Genomic DNA, 12,533 nt, shown 5'->3' on the forward strand with positions numbered 1-12,533 from the left:
CAATCCATATTATAGATAGATAGATTAGATAGATAAGTCTCACATGCCAAGCCAAGAGGGAGGATAAAAGACCGCCTGGCTCAGGTCAGAGCTAACAGCCCTGCCAGAAGGAGCTTCTCTTGCAGAGCTATAGCAAAGAGTCTGCTCACCAGAGCAGCCATTGCAGGAACAGCCAAACCCCAAGGAGCAAAAAGTCCTCTAATCAGAGACTGGCTGGGGAACCAAAGCCAAAGGAAAAGCCTGGGGTGAATTCCCCCTCCTCTCACTGGAAGACTGGGAAACAGCCTAGTGTTTTGGGGGAGGGTGTTGGGTTTTTATTTGGGGGGTAATTGAACTCTTCTGGAGTTTAGCCCCTCAATCCTGTCCAGAACTGGAAAAAGACTGAAGGGAAAACTGATTGGTGGAACAGAACCTGCCACAATGAGGTCCTGGAAGACGCACAAGGGGGCAATGTTCCAGGCACACCACTACTGGAACCTGATGAACCGTTGGGCTATAACAATCCTGTTAACTATATATTGACATCTATTAATTACTGATTAGCCCTTCATAAAGGTAAACTTAAAAGCTGTGACTGATTTATGAAGTAGCTTAGTTGCACCCCCTCCTAAGAAGTGCATTCTTCATCGAGCTTTTAAAAAAAAAAAAAAAAAAAAGTTTTGTACGGAGACCTTACAAGTCTGCCAAATGGTGTTGACTCTCCTTGACCTAAAAGGAAAAAGCCATCTGCGAAGACAGCCAGTACCTGACGAGCTTGGTAATATTCCCTTAGCAGATGGTCTCTCTGGATGATAGCTTCTGTTCTCTCTTTCCTGGCAACATCTCTTTCTTCCTTCACTGTCTCTATATCCTTGCAGGCTTGATCAAGTTCCTTCTGGGCCTCAGCCTTATCCTTCACTTCATGACAGTACTTTTCCAGCAACTCGTTCCTTTCACAGATTGCCCGATCACGTTCCACTAGAGCGGAGTTTAGCTCCTGAAACAAACACATTGTTTGCAGGGTGTTTTGTACAGAGCAATATTTCTTATTTCCAGTTAAATAAACGCTGACACCTTAAGAACCATGGGTGTAGAATAAACTTTCTGCAAAAAGGGGAACTGTACAGCTCTTTGACCATACTAAATGCAGACAACATTCAGGAAAGTTACAACTGCTATATCACCACCTTTAAACACCCTGTCATCTGAATAACAGCACACAATTAGGAAAGTTCATGGTTCTGAGAAACCGAGAGCAAGGACATTTGTTGCGAGTCCACCGGAGTCTTGGATAACCAGTCAGATTTAATACCGGGGATGATAAAAAGTGGTTAATTAGGTAACTATGTAACTGTTAAAAACCTTAGCAGTTACACGGTTACATGCCGTAGGCTCTGCAGAGTAAGCTTTATACTGCAGAACCCACAGAACTGGGCGGCAGCTGGAGCCAGCTGTGAGGGGTGGCAGCTCGTGTGTAACCATTATGGTAACCAATAAGCTCATGCTTATTTAATAGTTTAAACAGTTACACTGTTCATCCCTATTTAATATAAAATGATATTATGTACTTTTAATGTACCTTATTCAGTATCATGCTGCATTACACATCAGCACGATAGCTGAATAGGATGGGAGTATTAAACTGCACAGCAGTGGGAAAACAGGATTTCTGGAGAGGAGTAGGACAACAGACTGCCAGTGTGGAAAGGAAGATTGCTAACATGGCTGTGTGTGTCCAGATCAAGAGAATTTTCTTCTCTTTAGCAAGTAGAAATGGATGCTGTAAATGTACAAAAAAATTAGTCCCAAATCCCAGCTGAAGAGTTTATATATTCTCTTGTTTGCAAACAATACTTCTACAAATTGAAGCATTCAACAGTGCTAATAATGATTGGGCAAATGTTGCTCTTTCTTACTCAATTTGCTTCTGCCTACACATATGTATGTAGGCACTCAAATTACAGTTTGATTACTATATAATCAGATGAAAAATGTAGCTAGTTCACAGGCAGAAAGTGAACAGTGTTTGCATCCGTGATAAACATTTTCACTCTTGTAGGATGTTTTCCAGTGTCAACACATTGTGACTAAGATCCCCAGAAGATACCAGAGTCAAAACAACTTGGTCGGCAAAGGAAAAAAAATCAGCTGAATAGCTGAGAAAGTATTGTATACTCAGGTAGTTGCTTGTGCACCTCCCCATCCTACAAGTAATGTGTTATGGTAGGTTACCTGAGCCTACAAATATAAAGACAAAAAACCCTTATCAAAGCTGTGTGGCTAAAGCCATTGCAATCTTGCCTTAAACTGTCCACAAAAACTCTTAACTAAGCTTTCCCACTTTTGATTTGTTCTGTCACTTGTGTGTGGTATACATTTCAGAAGTGTCTGAATATGGTTTGATCTCTTTGTGTTCAAGCACACAGGGCCCCAGGAAGATTTAGAAACTAGCACTAGGTCTGAGAGTTTATGACTGATTACCTTACATAATTTCAGCTTTTAAAAATTACAACCACCCCCCTAAACTTTAGTAGCTTTTACATTTTAGTAACAACACAAAACCCCCTGTATCATTATGCACAGGAGTACTGCAGGATGAACGTTTAGAACAGTTTAAAAAAAAATGGATGCAGTGCTTGCAGTTCCAAACAAATATTTGTGACCATACTATACATGACCATCATAACTGCAGTTTTTCACTAGGTGGCACTACATACAAGTAAGAGTAACTGCAGTACCAGGCGCAGTCAAACTTGTTGAAGGGATAATCCCATTTACATGGGATTATCATGCATACACCTACAAGCTGAAGTGTTGCTTGATCAATAAACCACTCATACATCCCTCTCAGACTCCTGCCCCAGTACCAGATCCAGGCAGAACCAGATAAATGCAAGCTTATATGATCAGTATTACCTAAAAAAGGAACACACTGCTCATAAGGCAGAATAGCTACATAGTTCTAAAGAGAGAAAAACTCTAAACCCAACACAGTTATTCCAATTTATATAATTAAAATAGTTCTAGCAAAAGGTACTTCAGTGCGCTCAGTATATAGGAATTGTATATGCCCTTGAAAACATCCATAACTTTTTTTTAAAATGTCAGCAATTAGCATCTTGTTGATCGGGGTTCTCTCACTCCTGTCTCTATTAAACCACTCATCCAAGTGGGCTTTCAAGATTGACACAGCTCTCTGGAAAAGCTTGGGGTTTTTTTTTTCGTCCTATGCTTAATCATCCATGCAAATTACTGTAGGAACTGTGTTGATTATTAAAACAAATTATGAACCGTCAGTCAACTTGGAGTGAGATTTACAGAAGAGCTCAAAATTACCTTTCCTCTGCTTTCATGAAAGTGAGTACTAAAAATATGATTGACTTCAATGGGATCAGAGTTAGGCCAACAATGACAATTTCTGTAAACCCTACCTCTTGACCTGGTCTATACTACAGCAGTGCAGCTAGGCCTCTGTAGAGGCAAAGTTCAGACACCACCCATTCTAATGGAAGGAGTTATTCTATCAATGTAGCTGATAGATTTCCACTTCATATTTCCACTTCATACAGCGGAATCAGTGCTTTGCATGCAAGCCTCTGTCAGTGTAGCAATTCCACCTCTCCAAATGGTGGAACACCAATCAAACAGAAGAATCCAACCATTAACATCACTACATTTACACTTGGTGCAAGACTGTTTTAACTCTGGTGCTCAGGAGGCAAAATCCCTCACAGGTAGGTTAATTCATTTTTTAAGTGTAGACCGGGAATTCACAATTCAAATTCCGCACAGCTAGCACCAACAACAGTTAGTCCAAACATTTTTCAACTTGGTTGTTTGGGTGTTGGCCACATATATAAACATGGCTTAGGCTACCTAAATAAAAGAAGTCTGTTTTTCAGAAGTGCTGCATTTAGATAACTGTATATGTGATCCTTTACAAGTGTGTGAAAGAAAAGCAAAAAAAAAGGTTTATGAGTGCAGGAAAAGTATTTGGTTGTATGTGAATAACACTAAAAAACTGAAAACCAAATGAGTATTATTAATATTCAGCAGCAAGCTGCATTTGTAAATCCTCTTAACAGCACTAATGTTTTAAACATTAAGACTATATAATGCTTGAATGATACAGCTTTTGGATTAACATGATTTATAAAGCAGTGCCTGCTTTTTTTTTTTTTTTAAATCTTAGTGCCAAATGTCCTCTTTCATTTGAGAGGCTAAAGGATAAAATACAGGGGACATACTTCTAGTCTTTGAGTAGATGTTAAAGGAAACTGAGCGTCTATTTTCTAATGCTAGGTCTTACTTCTTAACAGTTAATACCCCGGTGTTTGTTTCTTTGCTACCAGTTTAAAAAAACAAAGAAATGTATTTGAGTTCTAGCTATTGTTATACAGTGCATCACGTACTGGGTACAAATGGTTGGCTTGTTAAAATGAAGAATCTGAAGTGAACTGAACAGAGCAAGTCAAGTGAATATAGCAGACCGCAGCTGACAGGTACTCAACTGTACTCACACTTGGAATATAATGAGCTGACATGCAAGAGTGCCACCAGCAGAACGTCAACAGGGAATTCCCTTTCCACAATGAAGTCAGGTTTCCAGCTCTCGGGTGCATGCTTATTTTCACAGCTGCAAGGAAGCACCGGTAAAACTCTTGATCCTCCCACCCATAGCAAAATGGTCCCTTGGTACCTGTCTCAAAGCTTCCACCTCCTCACTAGCCACTCTTTTCTCTGAGGACGTGTTTTTCAGTTTGGACTCTGCAAGCTCTAGTTCGGTCTGAAGCTTATCCACCTCTTTAATCACTTGGTCTCTCTCACTCATTATGAGGCGATACTCATTGAAAACAGAGTCTCTCTCTTCCTTGTACTTCTCTGCATCCTTCACTGCCTTCAGCTGCATTGTTTTGAACCGTGTCACCTCTGACTGCAACCGCTCCATCTCTCTCTGCAACTCTTTGTTCTGCGCAGTGGCTTTGCTTAGCTCTTGCTGTATTGACTCAAACCTAAACAAAAAACAAAAACAAGAAACAGAGGTACTTCCATCACTGTGCATTTTTTCTTGTACAAAGCGGTAGAAATGTCCAGCCAGAAGGGACTCAAGAAGTCCAGCCTCTTGACTTGAGGCAAGACCATGTAAGCCTAGAATGTCCTGGACGGGTGTTTGTTGTACCTGTGATTGAAAGCTTCCCATGATGGGGATTCCACAACCTCCTGTGGGAGAGTTTAAACCACTCCTATAATCAAAGGGTTTTTTCTCATGTCTAGTCAATCTCCCTTGTTACAGATTAAGCCCATTACTACTTATTTCACTTTCAGCAGACATGGAAAACCACCAATTACCATCCTGTTTGTAACAGCCCTTAACATAAGTGAAAATTCATCACCTTTTCTCTCTCAAGACTCAAAGGCATACCCAATTTTTTTAGCCTTTCCTCATAGGTTTTATACCTTTTATCATATTTACTGCTCATCTCTGGATAACCTCGTTTTAGTGCACATGTATACAACTAAATGCTTTCCATGTGATCCAGAGTATCCATTAAACAGTGCAGTAAATAGCAAAACTTTGCAGATCACATTTTTTTTTAAAAAGACACCCACCATCTACACTATATAGTCAGGTTAGACCTACACCACAAACTTAGTAAGCAGCATAACTACATAGTTCAGCGGTGTGAACACCACACCTCTAAGTGGCACAGTTATTCGGACCTCATCCCGGGAGTAGGCAAGATATATTCAAGGGAGAGCTTCTCCCATCAACCTAGCTACTGCCTCACAGAAGTGGATGAACTTGGCCAATGAGAGAAGCTTCCCAGTCAGCATTACGCCCATTTTCACTGAAGTGCTACAGCAGTGCTGTACATGCAGACAAGTCATTAGTGCAATAGCTGTCATCCTTTCCAGACTATTGGACTCCTTTATGGACTCTGATTTGTCTTACATACTAAGGATATTAAATATCAGTTTATTTACTAGTCGAGCAGTTGATGGAATTTCCATCTACTACTTGACTAGTCGATAGGCACTTCCACATTCCTCCTTTGAAATGTACAAGAGCCCCTTGTGGGGCTCTTGTACATTTCAAAGGAGGAATGTTGTTCTCTGCATGCAGCCCAGGGCCAGGGCTGCACAGGGGTGCCAGCTTTGAAATGTACAAGAGCCCCCAGCAGGGGATCTTGTGCATTTCAAAGCAGAAGCGGCCTCATGGAGCCCGGGATCAGGGGCGGGGGGGACTCCCTGAGCTCCGTGTTGCGATGCCTATTGAAATGCCATGCGAAGCCCAGGGTCAGCTGGGGAGTCCCCAGCTGATCTCAGGCTCTGCATGGCAATGCTCCAGAACTTGGGGTCAACAGGGAAGTCCCTAGCTGACCCTGGGCTCCAAGCAACACTGCTGCATTGAAACGCTGCCTCAGTGTTTCAAAGGGGCAGCGCCACACAGCTGATCCTGAGCTCAGCCGTGTGGTGCTGCCACTTTGAAGTACCTCTTCTTCCCCCCTCTCCTTTGTTGCAGCGGGAGGAGGGGGAGAAATTAACTAGTCGACTGACTATCCAATAAGCATTTGCTTATCAGATAGTCGACTAGTCCTTAACATCCTTATTGTGTACCCCCAGTTCCATCTCACTTAAAAACCTACTTGCTTACTGAATCAGACATAATACAAACTGTCACAGCCCACTATTACTAAAAAATGCTTACTTTCTCATTAACCATATTACAAATCAATTGGAATATAAATATTGTACTTATGTTTCAGTGTATTGTATATACAGAAGTACAAACAACTCGTCTGCATGAAAATTAGTCTCTACTCAAGTTACTAGTGTTTTTATGTAGCCTTTTGTAAAACTAGGCACACTTCTAGATGAGATAATGTACACCTTAAAGGCCTCTGCTAATCTGCATCTATACATGTACCCCTGATAAGAACTAAGACAGTGGTTCTCAAACTATTTGTGTACCAGGAACCACACCCCCATCCCTCTTTCCAGAATTCCTGCCCCACATATGCAAAACACACTTAGGGAAATGAGAAGGACAGAGTGGTTGCAAATGAACTGACTACAGATTGGTAATTTAAACAGGGAAAATACGTATTTGATACACAGAAGCTGTAGAAATGAAGTGAATGAAAACAATATTACAACGAGTATAAAATGCGATCAACAACAATACTGAAAATGTGCCGTTATAGAAATTGACTGTCTGCCTTTGCATGAAATAAGGTGTTCCGGATCCAGGCACTCCAACCCACAATGGATATAGCAAAGGCGTGGGAGACGGGAGAAATGGGTTCCCAGATCTGGGCATCGGAAATGATCAGTGTCATGGTCAAGAAAGGATACAAATTAGAGGTATGGAAAATAGCGTGGGGGAAAATGGCAAACTGAATGCTTCTATCTGCCTTACTTTGATGAGAAAACAAAAAGGACAGCAGCTAAATTAAGGGAATCACATTTAACTTTGATTTAAAAATATATTTCTTTTTAACAAAACACTTGGTTCAGCTGTGAATTTTATTGCCAAAATGTATGAGAGACTAAGATCTTAGATTCAGAAAAGCACCACCTGCCCATATGAACATCCAGAGTTATGTTGATAGAATTTAAAAAATAATGAAGCATATAAGCCTTCATGCCTCAGAGCAGACACCACCTGATGGGAGCATGGAAGAAACTTCTATCAGAATATTCTTCCATAATTTTATGAAAAGGGATTTCTTTCGCACCTTTTTTTCTGAAGCATCTGGTTATAGTTAATGTCAGAAACAGGGTTCCTGATTTGGACTTCTAGTCAGATCCAGCATGGCAAATCCTATATGCCTCTGGTATATCTTGTGTTCTCACACACAAACTCGGCATGGTCTAGACATGGTTCTTGTGCAAGCCGATATACTATGAATTAATTCCTGGGACCAGAGCTGTAAGCCTGATCCATTGTGCCAGGCTCTGAACTCATCTGGCAAGCAGGGAATGCTAAGATTTGGGGGGGGGGGGGGGGGAGAAAGGGGGCCGGAAGAGAGAGAGAGTCCTGAAAATTTAAAGCTTCTTTCATGCCATTAATGACATCTGTCAGTAATTTCCAAGTGTGTTTCCTGCCATTAGTGCAGCTCGAAGACTCTCCTAACAGATCACCAGTATGGAGAGTACAGAAAGATCTACTCGATTAAGTACCTAATTGTTTTTTTCTTTTAGAGTTGTGGGCAAACATGAAGAGGAGATTGTATTGTAACAGGCACACGTTAAAAGCCTGAGACATACACATCTGTGAAGTGTAACCTTGTAGCAGTGCGCATCCCAAACACCATTCAGGTCAACAGTGGGAGTGTGGAAGGCGAGTGGGGAAAGGGAGAATCAAATCAATAGCTGACAAATGAAACCAGGTCATCGGCTATACAGGATACTTGCTATGAAGGATTTTTTTTTTAAAGCAAGAAAAAATCCAACTCTGAGACATTAGGAATTAGTAAATGGGGCAGGAAAATCATACCTTCTGTAGACATTACTTCTATCTGTGAAACGATCATAGTACAGAATTCTGAGTAGCTATTGAAGAGAAATTCCACACAGAAAATCTGGCTTCAGAACTGACCTTGAACAGTCTGCTCTCTGCTTCCAAGAAGGAAGACAGCTGGCATCACACTTTCACAGCTCAGAGGCTTCCTGTTCTAGAAACTGAGTCAAAGCAATTTTTGCAACAGCTCTTATGAAAGCGGAATAGTGGGGAGTGAGGGAGTTTGAAGAGTAAGGAAGGCTAAATCTGGGGATGGTGGCCAAAACCTATTTACACAGTTATATCCATCATACCAATCTTGACATGTAGTATCGCCTCCATATCACAGATGGAGGAAACAAGGGTGCAGTGTTATGTGCTTTTCCCAGGATGAAAGTAGTAGTCCAGGTCAGAACCATGTTTTTGTGTGCAAAAACAATGCACAATTTAGACTCTGCTTAAACAAGTTTTTAAAAAACTGTAGTTAAAACTTGCTGAAGTTAGCTAGTTTTAGTTCATCATTAACTTAAACTGCAGATTTGGTACGTTTGATACTCTGAAAAATATATTTTGAAAAGAGCAATATTTCATGCTTAAACAATACACTGACCATGCACAAGAATTGTTTTCAAGCTGTTTTCCATACTCAATTCCCCATTCAGTCCAATTAACTTATTTTGCATAGGTTTCTGAGGAACAGGACTGCAGCTCCTCAAATTCCTCAGACTTCAGCATACATCAGTCTGACTATTATATCACAGATTTCACTTACACACTTCATTTCATGAGGACTCTTTTCGTGACTATACAGTAGTAGCTGTGAGCAAAGTATTCCATGTGCCTCATTAAAGGCTAGGATATTATGCAAATCCCCAAGCAAGTAGATTCTCTAATTTATATAGAAATCTGTATATAAAATTTACTCTGAAGGAGTTCTCTAGGACAGGACCATAGCATAGAATCATAAAATACTAGAATTGGAAGGGAGATCATCAAGTCCAGTCCCCTGCTCTTATGGCAGGACCAAACACCGTCTAGATCATCCTTTGGTATATATGGTTGTGACTACTTTCTTCCACTATTTGATCTGAGGAAGTGGGTCTGGCCCACGAAAGCTCATCATCTAATAAACCATCTTGTTAGTCTTTAAAGTGCTACATTGTCCTGCATTTTGCTTCAACTACCCCAGACTAACACGGCTACATTTCTATCACTATCCTTGAAAGATGTCTGTCTAGCCTGCTCTTAGATATCTCCAGTGATGGAGATTTCATAACCTCCCTAAGCAATTTATTCCAGTGCTTAACCACCCTGACAGTTAGGAAGCTGTTCCCCATGTCCAACCTAAACCTTCTTTGCTGCAATTTAAGCCCATTGCTTCTTGTCCTATCCTCAGAGACCAAGGAGAACAATTTCTCTCACTCCTCCTTGTAACACCCTTTTAGATACTTGAAAGTTGCTATCATGTTCCCTCACGGTCTTCTCTTTTCTAAACAAAACATGCCCAGCTGTTTCAGTCTTCCCTTATAGCTCATGCTCTCTGGACCTTTAATCATTTTTGTTGCTCTTCTCTTAACCTTCTCCAATTTCTTCACATCTTTCTTGAAATGTGGTCAGTGAGGCCTAATCAGCGCAAAGTAGAGCGGAAGAATGACTTATCGTCTCTTCCTCACAACACACCTGTTAAAGCACCTAGGATCATGTTTGCTTTTTTTGCAACAGTGTCACACTGTTGACTCATACTTAGCTTGTGGTCCACTATAACCCCTAGATCCCTTTCTGTGGTATTCCTTCCTAGACAGTTGCTTCCCATTCTGTATGTGTGAAATGGATTATTCCTTCCTAAGTGGAGTACTTGGCATTTGTCCTTATTAAACTTCATCCTAGGTACCTCAGACAGTTTTTTTTTCTTTAGCAGCTAACTTTTTGCCTCCTGGAAAAATTCTGTTTCTGTGACTGGAAGAGATAGAAATGTTAAGCTTTTGCACACTTCCAGGAATCAAAAGAGTTGTGTATAAAATGTTCTTTTTAGCTGGTTTAAGCCTCCTGTGCATCTCTCACACACAAATGGCACTGTAAAGGTGTTCATTCTGCAGCCTTCATCACAGCCAACAGAGGATTGCATTAATAGGATGAGAGGGAGTAATCTGAAATTGTACATTGATGTTGGACTTTCAGTTAACACATGAGGAATGTAAATATTCCTAAATTAAGTCACTGAAAAGCCATAGCATCTCATCTCACCCACAGATACCTTTTTTAAGCCTTGTCTACACTAGCACTCTTCTTTTAAGCATTTGTGTAAACTATCTGAGTTCAAGCAGAGTAGAGTGAGGCCACATCTTCAATTGCCATACCAGAGATCCATCTTCTGGCACTGGATTTAGCGGGTCGAGTTAAGACTGCTAAATCAAATGCTGAGAACGGCTGCAGTATTGTTGGCAGTCGCAAGGGATTTATTTTTCCCTCTGAGCAATACTATGAACCAAAGGCTCTCGCACATGAACAAAAGGACAGTTTGTACAGGATTTCATATGGGTTAAAACATAATTCTGAGAAAGGGAGCATTTTCCCTCAGTGCTTTTCAATTCCTGAAGTTGTGTGGGCTAATGTAGATTTTTTGGTGTTTTACATATTCATGTAGGTTCCTTTCAACCTACATATGCAAATGTTTGGAAAAATACTGGTTAATCACACCATCTCTTTAAAAATGCCACTCGTCAGCAGAATTATCGCCACTTACATGACGTATATAAGCTACCAAAAGCTGCCTATACCTTCTAAGAGAGGAGGAATACTGCTGCTGGACATGTATGGCTGTGTCCCTTTGTTTCATTAACATGTCGATCTGCTTTTGAAGACGTCTGTTCTCCTCTTCTGTCTGTTCTAGCCGGCTAAGGTCTGTGTTGTGGCTTGCTATTTTCTCATTGTACCGTTTCCTTAATGCATCATAATCCTTTTTCACACCCTCTAGCTTGTCCATTGCTGTATCATAGAGTTTATTTAGTATTTCTGAGGATCCATTCTGTTTCATAACCTTCACAAGAAACAAAAAGACAAATTTAATAAGAGGTACATATTAAAGTCTTTTCACTTTTTTAAAAAGAATATGAATCTCTTAGGAGAGATGTTAATGTGTGACAACTACTTAATATTTTTTGCTTACAGCTACTTTTTAAGTTGCACTAGACCATTTTGAAATGTAAATCTCTACATAGAAAATTCTTACCTTCAGGCTGGTAATACTCATATTCAGTAAGTTTAAATGGGAAAATGTGACCATATCAAAACAATTTTTTTCCAATAGGACTATTGCTAAAGACAAGTAATCTAAATTAAAAAAGGTGTCAATAGTTAACTTTAATACATGGATCTTAAAAAAAATTAAAGATCACAAGTAGATAAAAAGAAACTTAATTTATGATGACTAGTTGAACATATATTGACGAAATGTGGAAAGTTAACTCCCAAATTGTAAAATACTTACCAAAACATAGCTTTGGAAGCTAAGATAGCTAGAGGTGTTAAATTTAGATTAATTGGCTAATCGAATAGTCCATGCAATTTGCATGGACTGTTCAATTAGTTAATAAGGGGGCCTATGCTTTTGAAGTATAGCAACAGCCCAGGGGTTGTTGCTACACTTCAAAGGCAAAAGTGCTGCGGGGAGCACGGAGCCAGTGGGGACTCAAATGGTCCCCAGCTGGCCCCATGCTCCCTGCAGCGTTTCAAAGCAGCAGTGCCACACAGAGCCCGGGGTCTCCTCCACTGACCCCGGGCTCCATGTGGTGCTACCACTTTGAAGCACCTCCTCCTCTTCCCCCACCCCTTGCTGCCTCTTTCTGATAGAGGCGGGGGCGGAAGGGGGAAGTGACTAGTTGTTCACATCCCTAGTGATAACAGTTATTAATGCATCATTTTACAACTGCAGCAACAGTAGTGGTGGCTGGAGCCCTTTAAATTGCCCCTGGAGCACCATGCAGCTCTGAGGGGAGGGATGGGGCGGGGTCTTGCACTACAGTAGGGGCAGCGCTGCAGGCTGGCTGTCCCA

At 40.8% G+C, this 12,533-nt stretch overlaps 1 protein-coding gene across 2 annotated transcripts in view; it reads right to left on the reverse strand.

The window, feature by feature from the left end:
* The window catches only part of DLG5 (discs large MAGUK scaffold protein 5), a 172,012-nt gene that overhangs the window by 46,308 nt on the left and 113,171 nt on the right, over positions 1 to 12,533 (reverse strand). For both annotated transcript variants that reach the window (XM_075934726.1, XM_075934727.1), the window contains 3 exons: positions 11,260 to 11,519; positions 4,679 to 4,991; positions 746 to 976 (listed from right to left, as the gene is read on the reverse strand). In XM_075934726.1, coding sequence (XP_075790841.1) covers positions 746 to 976; positions 4,679 to 4,991; positions 11,260 to 11,519 — 804 coding nt within the window. The remainder of the gene's footprint in view (positions 1 to 745; positions 977 to 4,678; positions 4,992 to 11,259; positions 11,520 to 12,533) is intronic.

This window comes from Pelodiscus sinensis, chromosome 8, assembly GCF_049634645.1.
Source record: "Pelodiscus sinensis isolate JC-2024 chromosome 8, ASM4963464v1, whole genome shotgun sequence".
In the NCBI taxonomy this organism is placed as follows: domain Eukaryota; kingdom Metazoa; phylum Chordata; order Testudines; family Trionychidae; genus Pelodiscus; species Pelodiscus sinensis.